At 47.1% G+C, this 23,364-nt stretch overlaps 1 protein-coding gene across 1 annotated transcript in view; it reads right to left on the reverse strand.

The window, feature by feature from the left end:
* Col4a1 (collagen type IV alpha 1 chain) overlaps positions 1-23,364 on the reverse strand; it is a 113,618-nt gene that overhangs the window by 63,963 nt on the left and 26,291 nt on the right. Inside the window, exon 2 of the mRNA XM_021219873.1 lies at positions 4,383-4,442. Coding sequence (XP_021075532.1) covers positions 4,383-4,442 — 60 coding nt within the window. The remainder of the gene's footprint in view (positions 1-4,382; positions 4,443-23,364) is intronic.

The raw sequence follows: 23,364 nt of genomic DNA on the forward strand, positions 1-23,364 counted from the left end.
TCCGGAGCGTTTAGCTTCCTAAGTGAGACTTGGGGTTCCACACTAGCTCCGGGTACCTGCTTGTCTGAGCAACCAGCCTGAGTGGCTTGATGAAAGTCACTCCCTGTGAGATGGATGAACCCACAAGAGCAGCAAACAACCTGCCTACTGCTGCCAAGTGTGAGGTGTGGGAAGCACGTGCTGTGCCACACCCAGATCTTCTTTTTAAACACCCTCGATTCTACTAATCGAAACTCTCTGAAGTGTCTTCTCAGAGAAAGTATTTATTAAACTTACTTATTCTTATGAATAATCTGCTGCTCATTCAAATCAGCTAACTGGCTCAAAGTCTCAAAGAATCTTCACAAGGCTACAGGAAAGAATGCATTTCCTGGGAGAAAATAGGCTATCTCCTAACGTTTAAATAATATACTTGGTGTAGCTTAATTTATGGAAAACAAATTTAAAATATTCTACTACTCATAAAAATATAATCTTGCACTGTCATCCTTAAGGGTCTCAGTTTATCCAATTATACACGGACACAGAGAATGGCAAGGAATAAAAAGAGAGCCACTAACCCATAGGCTAAGCAGAATATATAGAAACGTCATGCTCGTACACTTGTATCTCACAATAAAATCATAACCAAAGCGTTGTCTATTTAAAAAAAAACAACAACAACAACAAAATGAATGCATTTGTAAATGGAAGATTACTGAATACTCCAAAGATACCGGAAAAAGTACAATCCTCGCCTAGGGAGAATGTTACCTCAGACCTAATGATGACTAAGAAAGCAGTCTGTGTTTTGTGATGCTGAGAGGGTAAAGTCCTGCATCTTAAAAGTGATGTTATGGCCTCGGGCATCTTTAGTGATCATCACAGCATAGCCCAAAAATGACTAGAATGTAAGCCGAGACGCTCTCAAAATCAGAGAATTTCCGGTTCTGAGACAGGAGGCATGGCCCTGCAGGGATAAGGGTCAGGCAGTGTAAAGCAGTCCCTAGATTTGAAAGGCTGGAAAATTCCACCGCTCTTCTTAGGGTCAGCTGTGATGAGCAAGCACTCCTTGTGGATAGGGCTTCGCTCCTGCTCTGCATGCCTTTGACACGGGATATAACCCCATGCTCTGAGCAACCAGAAAAGGGGCGACCAAACACAAGCCGACTATTCACACTCCTGTAGACAGACAGGCAAGCCCATCCGAGCTCTAAGGAGCCTGCAGAATGTATAGGGACAGCGACAGCACCTCTTCCACATGGGGTAGAAGAAGCTAGTGTCCACAGTCTTAGACTTGGGTCCTGACTACATATTTGATAAGGCCACATTTGCTACCACAACAAGCCAAGGAGGTACTGTGCCTAGTAAGCAATGAGGGCTCACTGACTTTTAACCAGAGCTATGAATTTCCTTGAAGGTCACCTGGGTGCCAGTGTTTCCTACGGGAATTCTCACTGAGAGGGAGGTGGGGCTCTGCATCTCTTGGTATAGCCCTAAACTGATTCCCTTGATGGAAGAAGGAACAGGCCTGAGACTGACTAGATGCTATTCATCAAGGTAGGATTCTCACAACATCTCTCAGAGGGAGGGACTGCAACAAAGGGCTCACCTGTCCAGCTCCCTGTCACAGCATGAGTCCCTGTGGTCTGTCTGACAACAGTCTGACAGCCTCATTGACTCTGAAAACAAGATCTCAAAGGGCTGCCCCCAACCCTAGGGGAACAGGCTGAGGTCTCTGGGGATCCTCCAGATATGGTTCTGACCACTATTGATTCAGAGGGCAGCATTGATCTTGTAAACGTTCAACAAACTGACATTATGAATGAAACCAAGCAGGGCTCCTGCTAGCAGCTAAGAGTGGGTGAATCCAGTTGTTCTCCATTCTCTACTCCAAGACATATTTAGCTATATTAAGGACATCTCTATTCATCACAGTAGAGCGATGTGCTTCCCAAACTGAGTATGTAGAGACCAGGGAGGCTGCAAGGCACTCCTCAATGCACACGAACCTCCGGGGGGGGGGGGGAATCACACTCAAAACGGAGAGTCCAATTATAGAATGCGCACTAGCTGTTTTCTTCCATGGTAAGATAAGCGTCATAGTAACATGTTTTTAAAAGTGCTCATTGCCATATGTGAGCTGGTATAGACACAGAAAACCAAGCTCCCACCTTTTCTTTGCCACTCTGACACACCTAAGCCCAGCTCTAGTGTCTGTGAGCAACAGTTGTTGTCTGTGTGAAGATATCTGTTAAGTCGAACAGGGGACCTGGGTAAATGTTAAACATCTGTGGGGGCTCAGCAGCTGGTCAGGCCACAAGCTAGCCATCTACCCCAAGGGGAAAAGCCCTCCTGTGCATGCTTGCTTCTAACGCTACACCAAATGCTTCCCAGATTTTCAAGCTAGAAGCAGAAGAATCACTTCCAGACTGGCTCTACCTCCAACCCTTTCAGATCTGATACCACATGTGTGTTAGACAGAGAGACAGCAGTGTGAGGGAGCACTCTATGTGATGACGTTATCTCTGTGGTGCAGACCACGTGTGTGGAGAGGGGTCATGAATCACAGGCAGTGTAATGAGTAGCGACAGGGTAATGTGTGTTTCCTCCCACATCTTTGGCAAGGGTCTGGCTAACCGCTGGGTTAAAGCATTCTATGAAGATTCGAGATACCCACACGGCTTAATTAATACTCTCTGTACACCCAGGACTGCAGGAGGGCCCTTCACTGGAATCACTAAGCTTCGCAGAAGGACTAAGCTTTGCTATTATAGTGTTCATCAACAGGACACTGGCGGTTTCCAGTGATGAATGAACATAAATTAACATGTTTTCCCACATATGTGTGGACGCCAGATTCTAACCTATATCCAAATAGGTCTGGTGAAAGAACATGGGGAGGCCCTGATCCTACTTCACCCAGGAAGCTGTCCTATTATGCTCCACACCAGTTGTAGTTTTATATGAATGAGAACTGGCATGGACAAGTGATTAGAAAGACCTCTTAAATAAGCCCTATTCCAGCAATGCACAAATGCTTAACTTTCACGCATAAAGCAGATGTCAGGAGACTTCCTTTACCAACCCAAGGGCTAGCAGAGGGAATCCTTATCAAACAAAAACGTCCAGGCCCTAATCAAGCAAGCAAGCCCTATCAGTTTAAGATAACATTCCCACAGACCCACCCAGAGGACACAAAGCCACTATATGCAAGGCCAGATCAGTTACCAAATTTGAGTATAAAAGGGTCTTCAAGGCAGTGGGACAATAGCAACTCAGGGTGACCACTGAAAGTCAAAGGACATGTATCTGGCATTGTATGGACTGCTTGATGACGGCATTCAGATTTACCTGCAACTCCAGAGTGTGACACAGAACAAAGCCATGTGGTAATCCAGCCCAGATCCTCCAGTGTCCACAGAAGGGACAGGGCACTGTAACACTGTCCTTGTTCCTTGGGGACTTTGGAGAGCTTGCACCAGAATCTGAGCACAACCTTTCTCCAGCTATGACATTCTTTGCCACTTAGGTGGCTGTTCCTTTCTCTGAGCTGTGTGCTGACCCCATCCTATTTCTAAGGATGACAATCCCCAACTGAATTTTAATGTGTGGACATTTTAAAATTTCAGGAAAAGATAAATAAAAAGGTCCTTGGGAATTGAAGACATTTGTGTGTCGTTTAGGACTCCTGGTTTCAAATACCCGACTTCCATAGTGTGGACTGAGGGATGATGGGAAAGTAACATTTGGGGCAGATATAATCAAGCTACATTATATACATGTATGATATTGTCAAATAACAAAATTATATTTAAAAAAAATAAAAGGAGAGTTTGGTCCACCAAGAAGCAAGAAAAATATCTTTTCCTGGATCCACGATTCTTAAATAAGCAGGAAGAGAGTGTGTTTAGAGAGTTGTCATTTTAAATTTGAGAAACAAGTGCTCATTTTTATATATATAAAAATATCTGGGCAAGTAGATAAAAGGTGAAAGTTTGTTTTAAAAATATTAATTTGAACATAAAGCCTTCAAAGCATATAGGAACCTTTTTTTTCTTTCAAAAATACACTGAATCTGGTGCTTATTTGTCAATTCCAAAAAGCGCCATTGAGTCAAAAGGTGGCGCACCAGCGGCTCACTTGCTCCGCTACAGTCAACATGAGGAGACTATCCAGACTCTCCACATTGAGCGTCACTGATGGCAGCAATCCCTGGAGAACTCCTGTTACAGTGATAATGACGCTCAGAATACTGTTAAACACTTGGCTTCCCTTGGGCTGCTCTGGGGAAATTGTTAAAACAGGAAGGAAGTTGACCCCAGCTGCTGATTATACAGTTAGGCTCATTATCTAGGGGAAGGGGCAGCATGTGGACAGGATCATAAAATGTGTGCTCTTACCTTTTGTCCCTTCACGCCATGACAATCACATTTTCCACAGCCAGAGCCACCACAATCACCCTGAAAGAAGAAAGAAAGAAAGCAAGTTTAAACAGGAGATCCATTTCAAAGTACTGTCAAGATTTGACCTGAGAGCCAGTGAGATGGGTCTATGGATAAAGGCATTGGCCTTCAACCCCAAGGACCCACGTGATGGAGGGAGAAAACCCACCCTGGCCAGCTATTCTCTGACTGGCACGTGTGTCAAGACACAGGTACATACCTTGACCCATAGTAAATAAATGAATGTAATGTCTAAAAAGATTTGAATTATGGCATCAGCATCTTCCTCCAGTCACGAGACAAGTCCCCCCTAGCACCACATGTAAGACCCCACAGAACCTGGATGTGAATAACACCGAGTCAGTCTTCATAGGAAACTTCCTGGGTCCTAGGGCTCAAGGCCTTGGACTCAGCGATACAATGATACAAGTTACAAAGCTGGCTGTCCTTTGTCTGTTAGAAACAGACTCAAGTAGGGATTGGGTGAACAGTGTTGCAAGGCAAACAATAGGCTCAGCTCTGACTTAAGGATTTCACACCTAATATCACAAGAGAACCAGGGCTCCATACCGTGGGCAATGCTCAGGTTTCCAAGGACTTAAAGCTTTGCAAAAGACTAGAGAAAGAATCAGGGATGAGCTTACTTTTATACCCAAGTGTTTAAATTAAATGAAAGCTTAGGTATTCGTCGAAAGAAAGCTATTACAACCCGCATTTGTTGCCTGCTAACAGACATCGGCAAGAGCTGGAGAGGAACTTCTTCCCATGCACAGCTGCTTCCCTAGCATCCATCACGTGTACAAAGCACCCCAGCCCCTCAGGTACGGACACAAAATAGAGAGGTTTAACATAACATGCTAAGACAAGATTGAAATCTGGACCCAACCCAGCTTCCGGTACGTAAAGTGGCCAAGAGGAGAAAGAAAACAAACACAGAATGAGACATACACGCCGCCTTTTGCAAAGCGCTCGGCAGAATCCAAGTTTTAAACCATTATAGACGGTGTACTGGATAGCTTTGTGTCAACTTGACACAGCTGGAGTTATCACAGAGAAAGGAGCTTCAGTTGGGGAAGTGCCTCCATGAGATCCAGTTGTAAGGCATTTTCTCAATTAGTGATCAAGGGGGGAGGTTCCCTTGTGGGTGGTGCCATCTCTGGGCTGGTAGTCTTGGGTTCTATAAGAGAGTGGACTGAGCAAGCCTAGGGAGGCAAGCCAGTAAAGAACATCCTGCCATGGCCTCTGCATCAGCTCCTGCTTTCTGACCTGTTTGAGTTCCAGTCCTGCATCCTTGGGTGATCTACAGCAGTATGGAAATGTAAGCGGAATAAACCCTTTCCTCCCCAACTTGCTTCTTGGTCATGATGTTTGTGCAGGAATAGAAACCCTGACTAAGACAGACGGCGATGTGGTGTGGTGTTAAAAGGGAGGAGAGGACACAGGGTGAGCCATTTAGCGAGCTTTATTAGAGGCGCCGTGTCAGCTCGGAAATAAAATTCAGACCCATATTCTGCTTCAGGTGGTCACGGTTCCTTCAAAATAAATGTGTGCTAATAATGGTCCCTGGCTCACGAGAAGCCTGTATTTTTAACAGCATCCTCCAAGCTGCATCACCATGGAGATCCTCTGCCCAAAACAACCCCATCTGGAGATACTTATTTTATGTTAGAGCCCAAGAAGTGCCTCTGGGACATTGAGCTGTTCTTAAGTTTATATTTTGTAGATGGGGACACTTGACAGCTAGCCAAGTAAATGAAAGCCCAGTGGTCAGAGCTGTCCCTCTCTGACTCACAGTCCAGACGTTTCAGCCTGCGTTCTCATAGTCCTCCTGACATTTCAAATGTCAGGCGCCTCCCTGTGCTCCGACTGCTTCTGAATGTGAGTTCCAGTCACCACCAGGGCCAAAGTCTTTAGCCTGAGCTGAAGAAGAATCTTCTAGAATACACAGCAGAAAAACTCTGAGGGACCTCAGCAGACTTAAGCTGACTTAACTGTCCCCGCCTCTGACTCCCCGGACCCCATGAAATGTTGATTTAGGGTATCATGAGATACCCTGTGCCTTTAACCACAACCTGAGCTTGCCACGAAGCTGGTTTGGGCTGTTTTATCCAAAGTACCTGGGTAGGAAAGCCCACACTGAGAAAGGAGGTTACTAATTAATTAACCAGTGGCATGTCGCCCATTGCTGAGTCTGTCTCGGCTTTGGAGTCATAGACACAGAAGGTAGGCAATTGCAAGTCCCCCAGGTGGCAGGCCATCCTCCTTGTTGGTGTCTGCCATTCCCTATACCCTACTGCTTTGAAGCGAGGGCAGTCTAGCCCACTTGTTAGCTTGCGCATGGCCTCACCCTTCCTCCATTGACTTCACTCAGAGAAAGTAGCCCAACAAGAGACCCCAGGAACTGCAGGGTCTGTGTGAGAAATTGTTCCCAGTCACCCACATTTAGTGGAGACTCAACAACAGCCTCGGGTTGCCAGATTTCCTCTGTGAAAGCCAAGGGGAGTTCCTTAGCTACAGACAGCTGTGTAGTGAGGCTGGGGTTTTCTGTCTGGAGCTTCTGCCATCTAGGAACCTCAATTCCAGTCACCCTGAAGCCTTCTGACCAATTTCCCAGAGTTGTTCCTATGTCCCTCAGTGGATTCCATAAGCACAGTCGACAGCGTAATCCCCATCCTGGGCAGAGACAGTGACGGCCAAGGCTTACAATACAGAAGCCCGCAGGGTGGGTTACTAGTAGGTATCTTGCTTGGGACCTACTCCAGGTCTTAAGAAGCTCTTGATAGAATCCAGAACCAAAGTGATGGAGAGCCCCCTCCTCCCACAGCCTAGACACAAAAATGTCTAATCCCAGAGCCAACACGTATATCGTTATTGACAAAGGAAATCTTTCTCGCTTTTAGGCATACAGGAAATCTTATTACCAAGTGCCGGTCCCCAGAAAGCAATTCAGAAGAGTTGATTGTTCTAATAATATCTAAATTATGATTTGCTTTTTCAGAAAGTTTAAAAAAAAAAAGAAAAAGAAAGAAAGAAAGAAAAGAAAAATGTTTAGAGGAGGGAAATGGAGACAGGGTCTCGTTATATAAGCCAGGCTGGCCTAGAACCCTAAATGTTCTGTCTCAGCCTTCTTGGTGCTGGCCTTACAGGAAAAAGACCACCAACCTAACCGAGAGAAGAGTTGGAGACCACGCATCCTATGTCATATTCTGGTTGGCCTTGAATCTTCTGTAAGTGACTTGATTAGAAACAAACATTGTGTTTTAGAAAAACAGCCACAGATCGTGTCATGTGTGTTTACTTTGGTAAGAGGGTTAAGGCTGAAATGTCTCTATTTGGATCCCTCATGATTTCCATTTTTATAAAGTGGCCCTTGCTGGCTTTCTCCCCAACACAGGGGCTTGTTCTGCTGTAGTCCAGGGCACAGAGGTAAAACCAACACAGCTAAGACCCTGAGACCCTGTCCAGTCAGGTCTGACATTTACATCTGAAACAACTAATTAAAACACGAGTCTTTGTTCACAGTTGTTTCTGCGCATGGTGACCTGCTATGACTTTATGGCTTGCATAGGTTTGAGGTTGTTGGGGACTTCACATGGGAAGAGTTGTGTCACAAACGTCATGACTTCCTGAGGCCCCTCAGCAAAATGGAAAGATGTATGCCATTTGTGAGTCCAGCGGTACCCCCTTGGCTCCACATCTGAAGGACTTTACAAGGCTTGCTCATTCTTCTCCATGTCTGGCGCACACTGGGCCACATCCACCAGCTCCCAGCCCCATCTGTTTCAGATTCTAGAACGGGAGGAACTGGAACATTCTGTGAATTGCACAGTCCCTTCCCCTCCTAGGGTCAATTGGATTAGCTAAGTCCTGTTCTTGCTTCCCATGAGATACAGGCAAGAGGAAGTGGGTCAGGAATGCTGCCCACTTGGGGCCTTGGAATGTGGCCCCGTAACCTCAAAGGACAAGCCATATGAGACTTAGTGTCTCTCATAGAAGTCAACCATCCACAGACTAGAGAGTGGAGAACCCAACTACACAGGGGAAGGCACCACAGAGGGCTTTCAAGCTCGAAATAAAAAAAACAGTAAAGTTTTCAGAACTGGAAAGAACCGAATGAAAACCACGTCTCTTCTGAAAGTCCTGTTCGCCACTCCCCACTCGACCCACCATGCAGTCCGAAGTGGGAGCAAGAAAAGATCTCTCTGTGGAAGAAGGCAGGAGAGCGAAGCACACTCCCCAAGCCCTGTGTTGTGGTTTGAATGGCCTCTCCCTTGGGCTCAGGTATTTGAATACAAGGTCTCCAGTTGTTGGTGCTGTGTTGGTAGGGCATGGAGCCTTTAGGCTTCAGGGCCATAATGATGGAAGTGGGTCACTGGGGTGGGTCATGAGGCTTGATAGCTCAGCTAACCTTCTTTCTCTGTACTTCTTGTTCCACCAAAATGTGAAGCAAAGCGTCCCACCTGCAGGCCTCTGGCACTAAGGAGCCACCTGCTGCCATGCTTTCTCCATGGTGGACTGTCTCTCAAAGTGTGAGCCGGGGTACACCCTTCTCTTTCTGTCGCTTCCTGTCGTGCATTTGCTCATAGTAACAAGACTGTATGTATCCAGTACTACCTCCAGCCCCCCCTTCAGACATGGGCGCAGACAAGGTTCCAATAGCCGAGGCCACATTAAACAGAAACAGAAGGCACAATATTGAAGGAATGCAGAAGGACCTAGGGAATAATCCTTTTATATTCTCTATCTCTGCAAACCTCTCGGGACGGGTTAAAACCACCCGTATTAGCGAAACTCCCTCCCGCACTCCCATCAAGGTTTCCAGAAAGTAGAACCATCAGCCATGCTGGTATAAATAAACTACGGTAGGTTGACAACTTCACAGTGCACAGTGTTCCTTCCACAAAAGGTAGGGGAGAGAGAGAGAGGTCAGTGGCTTTCAGTGAAATGAAGACTCGTCCAGGTTGTCCCTGAACAAAAGACATCACCACACAAGACGCCATGTGACAGACCAGTGACAAGATGCTCGCTGTGTCAGAGCACACGTGTGAGCGAGGCAGAGCACACGCCACCATGCAGAGGTGATCTGCCCTACAGATTCCCTAACCGTGACGTGTGTGCTGTCAGAGTCAGGCTTGGAAGGGGCAGACAGGATGTCCTTGCATTTCTGACGTTCCCTTGCTGCTGATGGGAATGGGCACCAAACATCCGCTTGAACAATTTTTATGTGTTTCCCATCCCTCCAAATAGGGACATGTGGAGCTCTGCAAAGCCTCAACGGCTTATCTTTCAGATTCGTTTTCACATTTCCTATCCTGTGCAAAATGTCAAAATACTTTCCTAAGGGATGTCGCTAGTCCACAGCACTTCCTGTCATGGCGCTTCCTCAGGGGTCTTCAGAATAATTACTTACCCAACCAAAGAAATATGTAAATGGGGAAACATGCATTTCAGGGCTACTGGAGCAGAATTAAAAGCACACACAAATGAAGGGAGAATGGCGAGCGGCCCCTTCATGTGCTATGGGTGCTATGGTCAGGGGATGCAACCCTGTACACAACTGGAAATATCCATAGAATGTCTCCTCAACTGTATAGAATTGGAAAATTAACATAACTAAATAGAGATCACAATATGGGGTCAAATATCACTGCCTAAATAATAACTACTTAAAAGATTAGGTTTGAGTCCGCTCTGATGGCACAGGCTTGCAGTACCAGTTAATTGGGAGACTGGGGCAGGGGGATTCCATGTTCAGAGTCCTCGTGGGTCAACAGTGAGCTCAAGGTCAACCTAAACAATTTAGGGAGACCCTGTCTCAAAATAAAAAGTAGGGCAGGAGTATGGGTCATTGGTGTGTGCTAAGCCCATGTGAAGCCCAGAGCTCTCTGCCCCCAAAACAAACCAAAAACTGACTTTTGCACAGCATTTTGAACTTCCAAAAATAAGCCTGGCTGATTTAAAGGTAAAAAGATTGCCCCCACAGTCTAAGGGGCTCACACCCGCCATCACCTACACTTATATCATTATTTTATAACTTTGTTTTGCTTTTTTTTTTTTAAGGCAAAAAAACACTCCCCTGGAGATGTGAAGACCCTTCTTTATCTTCATTCAGCTGAAAGGAGAACTTAGTTCAGTAAAATATTATTTCTGTCTCTTTTGATAATGGAATACAGACACAGAACAACCATTACTACCCTGTAAACTTACAAAATAACTCTGCTCCAGTTTGAAAACAACTACAAGTGTTGATACATTCTTGGCAAAACATAAAATTAAAAATTAACAAGCCAGTTAAAATCCTAATGGTGGGCTCGTCTCTCCTCCTTCTCTGCACCCCCAATAATATGACTAAGGCTTTGCCAGAGCGATCCATGACCCATCTGCTTCTCATCTGAGACCGAGTTGCAGAACCCATGTGGGTTCCCACCAACACCCCAGGCTGCGGAGGCGAGGGTGTCGGCTTGGCTTCGAGTTGAACCAACATGTGACCCTCGTTCTGGTCCTATTTTCCTCCCATCATGCAACTCTGGTGACTCATTTTCATTGCTTTTCCTCCCTCCCACTGGATGGGGGCGGGCATCAAATGTTCTTGCAGGGAAAGAGGACACCCTGGGGGGAACACGCAGTGAAGCCCAGGGCCTCATCTCCAGAGTATTAAGTCTTTCTGCAGCTGCAGACAGATGGGGCTATAATTAGCTGTCATGTGACAGTGGCCTTTGGATAGCCACATTCGTGATGAGTTGGTGAGCATGTATTCCCACGGGGACCCACGGTGGAGATGACCTGGAGAGATGCTTCCCATGACTCTGAGTCACCAGCCAGGGACATCGAGGTGGGCTCAGCAAGTCCCTACTTTCAGACAGAGCTCCATCCTTCGCCGCCTACCTTCCATATCCCCGCATGCTGTTCTCACTGGTCCATGAGGTCAGAACACTTCCTCTTCCCCTCCCAATCCTATAACCACTGACCTCTCAAAGACCATCAACTCAAGTCAGGCCATGATGGTTTCCCAGTTGTCCTTGAAGAAAGACCAATTTTACACAGCCGGGCATCAAGAGATGGAGGACAGCTATCTCCTCCATCTTGCAGACGACGGCCAAGCTTGTTCCTGTCCTTCTTCTCCTCTCCCCCCTCCTCTCGGTTCCCTTTCCCTCCTCCCCAGTCCTATCTTCTTATCCTGCCTCAGCCCCTGAATTCAAACACCTACTACCACTTCTTACATCTGACCCTCAGGTCAAATCCCACCATCTTTTCCACACTGTACCTAATGGGTCATGCGTGGAATCCTTGGGGAGTTCCTGATGCTTTTCTCCATCTCTGTGACCCAGGGCATTCTCTGTGCATTCCTACACTACAGGAACCATTCCAAGCAAAAGCTCTGGTTTAACTCTGCACCAAGCACATCATATACACCCTACCGCTCTGTACAGAGTAAAGACTTCCCATCATCAGGGCCATCTTTCAACACCTTTCTCTCAGAGACCACAGATAGCAGCAACAGAGCAGAAGGGTTCTCTTCCCACACATGTGAGTGTGCAGAAACAATGTATTATTTATCCTTCCACATTCCACTGGCTGAGCCTTTAAGGAGCCTTAGTTTGTAGCAAACTGAAAAGGGGAAAGAAAGAAGCCCAAGTGACTAAGAAGATATTTCAGGAATGATTGACCCAGAGGCTAAAAAAGAGGGATCCATGAAGTCAGTGACTGGAAAAACCCACCATCTTTCACTGAACAATTAAATATTTAAACCACTGCTGATAATGTGCCATTTTCTACTCTGGTGTAGACAGAGTGGAGGGGAAGCAAGAAAGAGAAACTAACACAAGCTTCGTTTGGTACATCCTATTTCACAACAGATGATAAAGGGTTTCATCCTCTTATTCAGTAATTCTATTGTTAATTACTGTTTACACTGTCATCAAATCCATGTGACAATTTTTCATTCTGCTTGCCATACAGAGTGGTTCATGCTCTCCTTGTTGTTAAGGCTTATTTAATTCATGATTATGTTTATCTACAGAAGGGAAAACAGACTTCCATGCATGGAGTAATACCGATTCTGTTCTAACTCCCAAGCTCATCCCAGTCCATCCTTCCAACCTGAAATCCAACAAGAGTCAGGCCTACAGATAAGGATAGAGAGAGGAAAGCCACCAATTGTCCCCTGTCCTGTGGGAGACAGAGGGCAGCAGTCCTCCCCCCCCTCAAGAGAGGGGAGAAGAATGTGTTTGAAACCAACACTTCCAGGGCCAATCACTGCCTCGCAACACGGGATCGCTGCAAGGAAGGCAGAAGCAAATGTCGATTGTGGATGACACCGTGTGTGGCCACGGGGCACCTGTCTAGGGCTCACGGAGATGGCAGGGTCACAGCCCCCAGCCAGAGTCTAGGGTAGCAAATGAGGGCATCCCAACAGGAAGAAGTGTTATAAACAGAATGTGGGATAAGAAAGCCCATGGTCCAATCAGAGGCTGAGAACCTCACGGAATAGCCAGGAGCATACAGTAGTGGTGATCCGTGCATGTGGGGAGTGGCGCTGCCATTCTGAGCATCCTGAGGACAGCAGAGGGCTGCTCAATCTCTTTACATACAAGCAGGTCTTGTTCAGGATCTGTTACTTCCCAAACCCAGTGAGACGACGAAATGTCTCCATGTGCAGCCATGGAGGCCTTTCGCCTTGCTTGTCTGTCATGGGACATGTTTTTGGAGAACCAATCTAGATTAATCCCACCAGGGAGGAGAATATAAGATAGCTCCTTCTCTGCCCGGGCTCACCTTCAATCGGTTTTTCGATTTAGAAATGGAAAACTTTGCACCCTTTGCCCGTGACAGCCGCGAAAATGAAATGCAGTCCTTGGAAACATCACCTGATTTGTGTCCTTAAAATTGTGCTTGAAAACTCAGACAAAATGTAAACAGAACATGCATGTTATAAGTGCAGCGGGATCACCAACACGCACGGAGACAGTGGAGCGCCGTTGGGGCATTTGATAAGCGGCAGGCGTTCCATCTGGAAGACTCCTATGTGATGTGCTTCCCGGGGACAAGCCAGCATAAGCAATGTGAAACAAAAACCCTCCTAACTATATGGACAGTAATGGTTGGTACACCCCAACTGCTACTGTGTAGACCATAAGTGGCACTTTCAAAAGAGCTACCTAAAACATTGCACATTTCTGGTCAGATGAGAAAAAAAAAAAAAAAAAACAACGAAACCACAGCAGAGAAGCAACCACCGTCGGCCAAAGCTGTGGCTTCTCAGTCGTTCTCCATGGTGACAGTGGCTCTGTGGTGGATGGTGCCTGTGTGTTATCTATGGGGCTGCCTCGGTCAGCTGCACAGTGAGTTCCTTGCCAGACCATGTCCCTGGGGACGCCAGGACAGACTGATCCTCCCAAGACACGAGAAACCCACACTGACTCTCAGTAGCACCCAGCAGGACCAGCTTTCATTCGCCAACAGAATGCTATGTAACCACGGAACCCGGTTGTTGCGCCTGAAAGCCTGTCATTTCCAAGGGAAGTTAAGGAAAATATTTACCAGAGCTAAATCATTCATAATTTATTATGAAAGTAAATATGGAACAGGATAGCTTTTCAGTCAAATGGCTCCCACTTTAAACTAGAGTTTACCTGGAAACAGAGCTAAACCCAGTTCCCTGGTCTTTAACCAGAGCCATTTAAAGAAGAAAAAGAAAGGAAAAAAAGAAAAAGAAAATCACCTCTTCATTTACACCCCTCTCATTTACATCCTCAAATCACCAGGTTCCGCTGAAGTTCATTTTAGGAAATCGACAGAAACAAAAAAATAAAATAAAATAATAAAAAATATGCATGAAGTCAAATGCAAAGCTTTTATACAGAGCATATTAACATCTAGAAAGTTCTGTAGAGCCTTTGCTACCACTGTGTGGTTGGTTAGTCAGCTCGAATCAAACAAACAGACCCTGCAGGCCAAGATGAGATGGGCAGTTTTTCTAAAAAAATTACATTTAGATGATAAAATATACTTTGAATATTTTCGAAAAAAACAATCTCTTTTCCCTTCTATGTCTTACCAGTCGATGTATCGCAGGCAATAATTGTCTAGTCGTTCCAGCTTTTGGTATTACTCTGGTTGTACCAGAGGGTTAGCCATAGTTTTCAGTAACCGAGACCCAGCGCAAAGTCCCTTCACCCTGGGGGGGTTGCACCTGTAGCCAGTGTGCTGTCCACAACCTGCCTGTAGAGCACCTGTAGCCAGTGTGCTGTCCACAACCTGCCTGTAGAGCACCTGTAGCCAGTNCAACCTGCCTGTAGAGCACCTGTAGCCAGTGTGCTGTCCACAACCTGCCTGTAGAGCACCTGTAGCCAGTGTGCTGTCCACAACCTGCCTGTAGATTTCCCCGTGGACTCAGGTCAGGGACACTCCGGCAGACCCCACCCTTCTTCTGCAACCTTATCATTATATTCTGTCCACTAAGGGCAGACCCAGAACTGGGCACTGAAGGCCCCACATCCTAAAGTGTGCAGAGCTCTGGAGACAGGTGATAGTGGGGGAAGGGGGGCTGAGAAACAGTGGGAAGATAGCCAAAGCTAGCGAGCTGCATTAAAAGTGACTCAAACAGTAAAGGTTTTGTAGTGTATATTTCCCCGCAATAACTAAAAATGGCAGAAGGTTTTTTTTTTTCTTTTCTTTTCTCAAATTCCAGGAACTTGTCTTAAGGTCTCAATGTTCCGCCAGCAAAACTTACAGCTGGGGATTAGAAAAGACATTCTCTTCCTTCCTCAAAGACACACACACACACACACACACACACACACACACACATGCACACGCACATATACACACACACACACGCACATACACACACACACGCACACACACACACACATGCACATACACACACACACATATACACACACACATGCACATACACACACACACACGAGAGAGAGAGAGAGAGAGAGAGACAGAGACAGAGACAGAGACAGAGACAGAGACAGAGACAGAGAGGACTGCTGGCTTAAGGCCCCTCCTACCCATCACATCCTGCTAGAGATGGGTGCCTTAGCCAGAGAGTTCAGCCAAATGCATGGCTGTTGCATAATTTTGAATTCTCTAGAGAAAACTTTGGTTTTGCCTCCTTTTACCCCCAAAATCAAGGACTCGTTGCCCTATCTTCTGCCCCAACCCTCCTAGTCCTCAGGTGTCCTCCATAGATCATGTAGAACCTTGCGTTCATAGGACAGAAGACACAAGCTGCCCAGTTTAAGTTACTTTGAAAGCAGAAGCCTGTTGCTGGTAACAACAACAGCAGCAGCAACAACAACAACAACAACAAAAACAAAAGATGTCTTAAACACTCCCAACACACAGCAGGGACATGAATCTGAACAGAGGCTCCTGGCACACAGAGAGCATTTTCTGCAAACCACTTCCTGTGAGGTTTCTGGGAGAGTCCCCACCATAACTGGTGGCTGGAGGAAAAGAAGCCAGCACAGAGGCATCTGGGTGCCTGCCCAGACTTTAGCCCCCAACAGATCCTGCTTCGTCTCCAGCAACTGTGCCTGTCATGTAACAGAAAGGCCGGACTTTCTAAACAAAACCTCTGGGGCTTGCATTGAGGCCAGGACCATGGAAGAATGGTCATTTAGCACCATACAGGGCAGATGGGCCTCCGTGGTCCAGCTGTGCACAGGCAGAAGGCCAGGAAACACAGAATTCTGTTTAAAGAAATCCAAAAGGCCCAGAGCACACAAGCCCTGTGCTGTATCTAAGAGTCTGGACCCAGCACGCTGAGAACACGGGAGAGGAAGGAAAGGAAGAAGCAAGGTCCTCCTCAGGACCTCATCTGTGCTTCTGAGGCAGGTTCTCATGGAGCTGTCCAACCAACAGGAATTCCTGGGACTGCTGAGGTGCGGCTGGAGACACTGAAGTCTAGGGCTCTCTCCATACAGTCCAGGATGGGAGGCATTGAGTGCTCCCTGCCTCCAGCTACACTCTCGGATGCTGCCTCTGCAAAAAGCACTTCTAACCTCCCACCTCCCATCAGAAAAGCCAAACGGCCTTTAAAGAATAAGCCACTGGAGAGAAGCAATTGGGCAAACCCATTCACGGCCACAATGGTTCAGAAACAAAAGGAAATCCCGAAAACCCCTTGTACGAATGTGCGTTAACTCTCGGGGGTCCACGGTCTTCCTTGCATCTCCTCCTGTTCGTTTTCTTACATGGTCTTTTAAGACAGGGTCCCACTCTGTAGCCCAGGCTGGCCAGGGAAGTCTCTCCGCAACCTTGAATTCACTGCCAGCCTCCAGCCTCAGCCTCCCAGATGATGAGGTTGCAGATGTGCACGAGAGCGCGCACACACACACACACACACACACACACACACACACACACACACGATCAGTCTCTTCCTCTGCTCTTAATTCTTGACTTTATTTAGACAAAATTACAAAGGTATCAACAACCTTGGTGGTGCCCTGCCTCCCACAGGCCTGCTCTTGTATGGGAGGAAAATGCAAGAGAAAAAAAAAAAAAAGTCTGAGCCCAGGGCCCCTGCCCCCACCCCCGGTGCGCACTGCGGAAGGAAAGTCCAGACAATGTGCTAGGGAAGCACACGCCTGCCAGCCTGCTGCGCTCATTATACCCCCGCCTGGAATTTCCAGGTCAAGGTCTATGGTTCCCACTGCCCTGATCCACTGCCCTTTCCAGATTCTCCTTTGTGATACCCTTCCTGCCAAGGCTGAGTGACCGACTCAGTACTTTCCTGCCAGCCCAGGCAGAGTCACCCAGCACGTTACCTCTAAGGCAGGGATCCTGGCACAGACCCCGATGGACCTGGAGAGCGGTAGAGACTCTGGGGGCCGGACTTTCCCAATGAGAACCTGAACTTTGGTCGGATAAACCTAACTGCCCCCCAGCAGGTGATTCCAGTTACTGGACCCAGCACGCGCACACCACACGCGTTCCTGGAAAACTTCCACACAGCAGAAAGCATGAAGATTAAACCAAGCACATATGTGTTCTCTTCCCATGCCCAGAGAGTATAAGCCACCCTTGATGGCAAAAGGTCTTCTGAGAACATAAGGTATTCTTGACCTCCAGGGATGATGTCATACCCCCAACCCAACACTGTAAAATTAGAAATATGAGTCCAGAAAAGAGAAAATCACATGTGCTGTGAGGGAAAGACCTCAAGGTTACTGAGAAAGGACCTGGTTCCATGTCAATCCAGGGCAAGAAAATCCTGGAGGTAAACTCCCATCACTTTGTCCCATTGCAGACACACCTGAGCTAGAAGAGCAAGCTCTGCATCCGGTCACAGGCCCATGTCAACCCTGTCAGACACAGGTATGAACAGAACAAACTCCTGCCTTTATCACCAAAATGGAGTCGGTGTGTTTTCTAAAGGAACAGAATGGGTGAAAACTTTAATTTTTGTGGGCACATTATATTCGGTTGTGTCTCGTGCACTAAGAGAAACTAGACCTCCCACCCGAGTGTTGTGCTAACTACTCCTCAACCTACTAGGGTTATTTCATAAAATAAAGAAGGTCAAGTCATCCACATTATGGCCAAGGATAACCAAATTTCTAATTATTATAAATTTTTGAAATTTTTGAAATTTTTAAAAAGTTAAATGCTTACTATTTAAAAAAAAAAAAAAAAAAAAAAAAAAAAAGTAGGCCAGGAATTCTCCTCAGAGCCAGTGCTCTGCAGAGTTGGGAACACCCTCATCCCTGTCGCGCTTTGGCAGGCTCAGCAGTTGTATTCCCAGTTGTTCAGAACAGAGGAGGGCTCTACAGGGTGCTGACGTCCAGAACTCCCCCAGCCCTGGCCAGGCCTTTGCGGTAGGTCTTCCAATCATCTTCCAGGAGTGTGGGTTAGTTGGTTCTAAATTTAAAGTCTACCAGTGCTGGTCCTTCATTGCGGGATGGGCAAACAGGCAGATCACTGGAAAAGCAGTGAGCTTCACCCGCGTTCATCCTCGTCTCTGAGGAACAGGCTCACTCCTTTTCCATCTCCCGGAGCGGCCTACAGTTCCCACCTACAGCCACTTCAGCAGAGGCCATTCATGGCTTAAGGATGTCAGGCGCCACCCCACACACAAACCATGCGTTCAACCTTCCATGTTAGCCAAAGCTCCTCCCTTCCTCCTCCCTGTCCTCCTCATTTCTTCCTTCCTTTCCTTCTTTACCCCAGCACGCAGAGGCTGACAGGCCATCGCCCTTCTGACCTAGTGGAGCAACAAGCCTGGAACCCCTGCATCCCCTGAGGCCCATGAGTCAGGGAGCACAAGCTCTTGGCCTCTGCCATGCCTTGCCACATACACTTTTCCCATCATCTCCCCTGAGCTTTAAATACTTGTCTTCCCTCCCTCTTCCACTGCTGGGTAACCAGTGTGTGTGTTCCGATGCTGACCTAAGTATGCCCCAGAGCTCAGGAAAGTGCTGCGCTTCAGGGCATGGTCTCACTGACCCTGACCATGAATACTCAGAGATCTTCTAGTCCCTTTCTTAGATCTCATCTAGGTCCCTAATGCTTAAATCTAATCGTTACGATCCGAAAAGGGCTGAAGCATCAGCCAAGTGAGGTGAGGAGGTAGAAAAAAGCCACAGGAAGAGTACAAGAAGGGAGTCAGCTACAATTAAAAGCTGACTTATTACCCATGTTTGGATGCCATAATCCATCCCACATAAAGACAAAAATCAGAAGAAGACCAAGGGTCTATTCTCCATAATGAAGAGGGAGAAGGTAGACCACGCCCTAAAAGGCAGAGAAGCCGGAGCAGCCCTAACAGAAGCTGCATGCAGGTCTGGCTCCTGTTCGCACTCTGGTTTCCAGAGCCTTTAAAGTTCAGAACCTTCAATGCAGCAGAACTCGCCTTTCTCCACACAGAAGTCCCACCCTAGGGCAGGTGAGACACTAGGCGTCATCGCCATGAGTCAGGGGTCCTCGCAACCACAAGGACAACATCTTAACACAGTAACTACAGCCTTGCATCCCTGGCTTTCAGGAAGGACACTGCCTCCTTGCAAGCCCCATGCCCTTGAGCAGCCGTCCAGGGAATGTGAGGACTCATGTAGACTGTGTGTATCCCTGATGCACTTAGTAGGTCCAAAGCTGGGAGTTCAGGAACTGCTCACAGAAGACAATGAGTCCCCGGGGACAGCAGGACAAACTTTCATTACCATCTCAGCAAAAGCATGCTTTATGCTCAGAGGAGTAGGTGTTGAGGGAGCGTGAGTTCCATTAGACTCCTCTGAGGATCACCCCAGACACTGGCATGCCTGCTAGGATGACGCTGGGGGCCTAGAAAGGCCTCTGGCTCAATCATTTGCAGGCATTGTCACTGATGAGCCCATGTGGCCACCTCAGGGAGACCAACATCCACAGGGATGGCTCCCAGTAATGAGTGCTTCTAACAAGGTTGTAGAGACAGTGGCCTGAAGGGCTGCCTGTACATGACCCAGAGAGTGAAGTCATGCGCCAGGGAAATACACCACACAGCAAGATCGCTACGGTGATAAAGAGCTGAAAGCTATTCCCCACCTCAGCGATTTTAACAGTGCAGCCCGGGAATGAGCTGACGCCCTATAGCACCCACCCAGCACCATGGCTGGCAAGGCTGGGGCAGCTGCAGAGCCAACATTCTCTACACTGTGCAGAGAACAGATGTGTCACAGCAAGCCAGAAGACGCTTGTGAGAAGCAAGGCATGGTGTCCAGTCATGGTTCAGACTGGCAGAAGGGTGATCCCGAGCCTGATTTGGGTGAGAAAATATTAATACTCAGTCAGCCAAAGGGGGGCAGTCATAAGGCAGGCTCGGGTACATAACCCCAAGGCAGCGTAGTCCCAGGCTAACCTCTGGCTGGTGGAGGACAAAGCGCCATAAAGGCCAGCTGATTAAAAACAAGAAGTCAACTGTACAATGGATATGTCATTGTTAAAACATTAATGTTTTGGAACTCAAAAGACATATCACAGTATATTAAAGAACATTCCACTTCAAGTCTAATGCTGACCAGCGCAGGGGCCCACAGGGTTAACTTTGTAAACCTGCTCTCTCAGCGCTCAGCAGAATTCAGAACTTGTCGGGGGAGGGTCATCAAGGCAGCAAAATGTGAATGATTGACAGCTCAGTGGGAGGGCTGAGCTGTCAATCATTATTGACATAATTTCTGAAACTTTTAAAGAAGACTACTAGTTTTTATTTAAAAGATCTTTCTAAAGGAAGATGTAGAGATGCACACAGTGCCTCCTAATGTACGGGATTCCAGCACTCAGAAGACAGAGGGCCATCACCCCAAGACTGGGGCCAACATCGGCTACAGAGTGAGTTCGAGGCCATCCTGGGCCTGTCTCAGAAAACACACTACAAAAGAAATAAACCAGCAATCAAACAAAAAACCAGTCAGATAGGTCTCATAAATATTAATTAATTAATCAATTAATTAATTGTAAATAATACTTGAAAATTGGAATGTCAGGCATGAGAGGGCACTGGGCAGTGGAGTGACAGATGCAGCAGCTGGGAGGCAGCGGCAAGGCGAGGCTTTCTGAGCAGATAGAATTAGCTACAAAGGCCACTCCACTCTCAGCCAGCACAGGGGTGCTGAGCAGAGCACAAACCACACAATGTGCTGCTGCGGAGAGGATTTCCGGTCACCCAATGTGCTCTGTGCTTCCACACCACCCGCCCGGGGCCATGGGAGGACCAAGTTCCATCTGAAGTCCAGAGAGAGCCCGTGGAGTCTGGCACGAAAAGGCTGTCTGGGAGCGGGGCGGTCACACTCAGAGCCTTGAGGGAAGGGAGAGGGAGAACTTGGTCAGGAAGCTTTAGCCAGGCCTGAGGATCTCTAGTTAGAGCTCACAAGGAGGAATGTATCTCTTTTTTCTTACATGCTGTGGGGATCAGAGCATCGGCGCACCTTCTGCAGGGCTAGGATATCGGAAAAACTGAGAAAGCTTTGAAGGCATTTCTCTGTCCCCCACCCTATGACTGCTTGCTGGCTCTCTTTGGTTATTCCTAGTTATCCATAAGCTCCCGAGCTCCCTCCCACCAAAACAGCCAGGGCCACACTCTGCAGGTGAAGAAGCACAGAGAGAGAGCGTGGTTTCCAGCAGGATAGATCCCCAGCAGTTAAACAGCAGGCAAGTGGAGGGGGGAGGGGAACTGGACATACCCACACCCCTATTCAGCACCCGACGTCAGGTGGTACACTCCATGCTGATGACAGCACTGAGCTTGGATGCACGGTCTCCTCCAGCTCCCGCAGATGACAGCACAACCCTGACAACCTCACGGAGTAACATCAAATTTGAGGACCATCATGAGATGTTCTAAAATAATTACACTATAGAAATTATGCATGGAGACCCCAAACATTTAACCAGAAGAGAAAAAAAAATTGCCTTCTGCACTTCCTCTGCAATGAAAGGCCTTAGCCCTTGCCAACACGGCAAAACATACAGTTGCTGGATAGTCCAGGTTTGAAAGAGGCTGGAAGCACGTTCCCTCACCCCCACCCACATCAGGACTAGGAGCTGTTGTGACAGCTGAGTACACTGGAAGCTGATACCATTCTGGTTCTCCAGCGAGCCACTGCAGAAGGAACAGCCATAGAAAGCTTCATCTGAGCATGACCCCTGACCATCCTGCAGTATGTGTTAAGAAGACCATAGCCACAGCTTCTTTCCTATTATTGTTTGCATAAGAATGAAGCAAATTTCCTCTTTAAGGGTTCCAGTCCTAGCAAGAGGAAGAAGAAATGCAATAACCCATTCAACTCGTCAGGTGGGAAAAGCAACAGGAAAAGGCATCAGCTACCATACCTCAGCCTCCTTTTCAGTAGAAAGAGACCTCTTAGGAGACAGGCTGGTGTCAGGGTTTGTGGAGGACAAGAAAGATATGTAGCTTCCTCCAGTACAAGAAAGAAAAGTATACATAAATGACCTATAATTTGTGCAACAAAATATGACACATAAGTTCATTTTAACAAATGCATGATAAAATGAATATGCAAATAAAAGAGGCTAATTCTTTTTATGAGAAGTCAAATGCCAAGTGACAACTCAGGAGAGAAGGGTCACATCAGGTGACGCTTGCTTCAGCGGGGGTCACAGTGAGGATTTCACAGTGTTTCTCCTGTGAAGAAAACAGGTCTGCTCATATAGCCAACAAAGTGTTAGCGACCAAAGAAAGCATGTAACTTTTCAATGGCAATCAGGAAGATTAACATTAACCAGAGATTATGTTACTCACACCAGGAGCCCCCAAAGGCACCCCACCTGAGTGAATGACATTTTATAATTTATTGAGCCACTCATCAAAACCATCAAGCTCACAAAAGTCCCAAAAAAGGCAGACCTATACAAGATTTGAGGGGACTACCCAGACGGGTGGCAACTCAATGTGAGACCCTTCACAGACCTCAGATGGGAAAATAACATCATTGTGAGCAGCAATGACATTTAGGAGTGTTGGAGTTACAGCATTTTGTAGAAGTTGCCTTCCTAGTTTTGATCACTGCTCTGTGGTTTATGGGAATGTCACCAGTGGGTGAATTTGGATGGACAACCATGACTACGCTGAAACTTTCTTATAAGTCTGAAATTATCTCATATTTTAAAACTTTAGAAATTGCTTTAAAAATAATCCTGAAAGGAGCTGTGTTAGAAAAAAAGCTTGAGCTATAAAATGTCATCTGAGTAATGAAAACAGACAAGAGAATTGCGTTTCCTTCTCTCTCCCAGAGAGCAAGACCAAGGATAGGAAGAGGATATGAAGTTGGCCAGGCCCCGCCCTGAGTTCTCAGGTCAGAATGACCGATTGTTTGACATGACCCCATGTTCACCAGCCCTGCACAGATGTGGGTCTTCTCTCTAATGACAGTCACAGGAAGCCAGAGCTGGGCCAGGGTTCCAGAAACTCATCCCACAGGGGAGCCCAATC

Source organism: Mus pahari, chromosome 19, assembly GCF_900095145.1.
Source record: "Mus pahari chromosome 19, PAHARI_EIJ_v1.1, whole genome shotgun sequence".
NCBI lineage: Eukaryota > Metazoa > Chordata > Mammalia > Rodentia > Muridae > Mus > Mus pahari.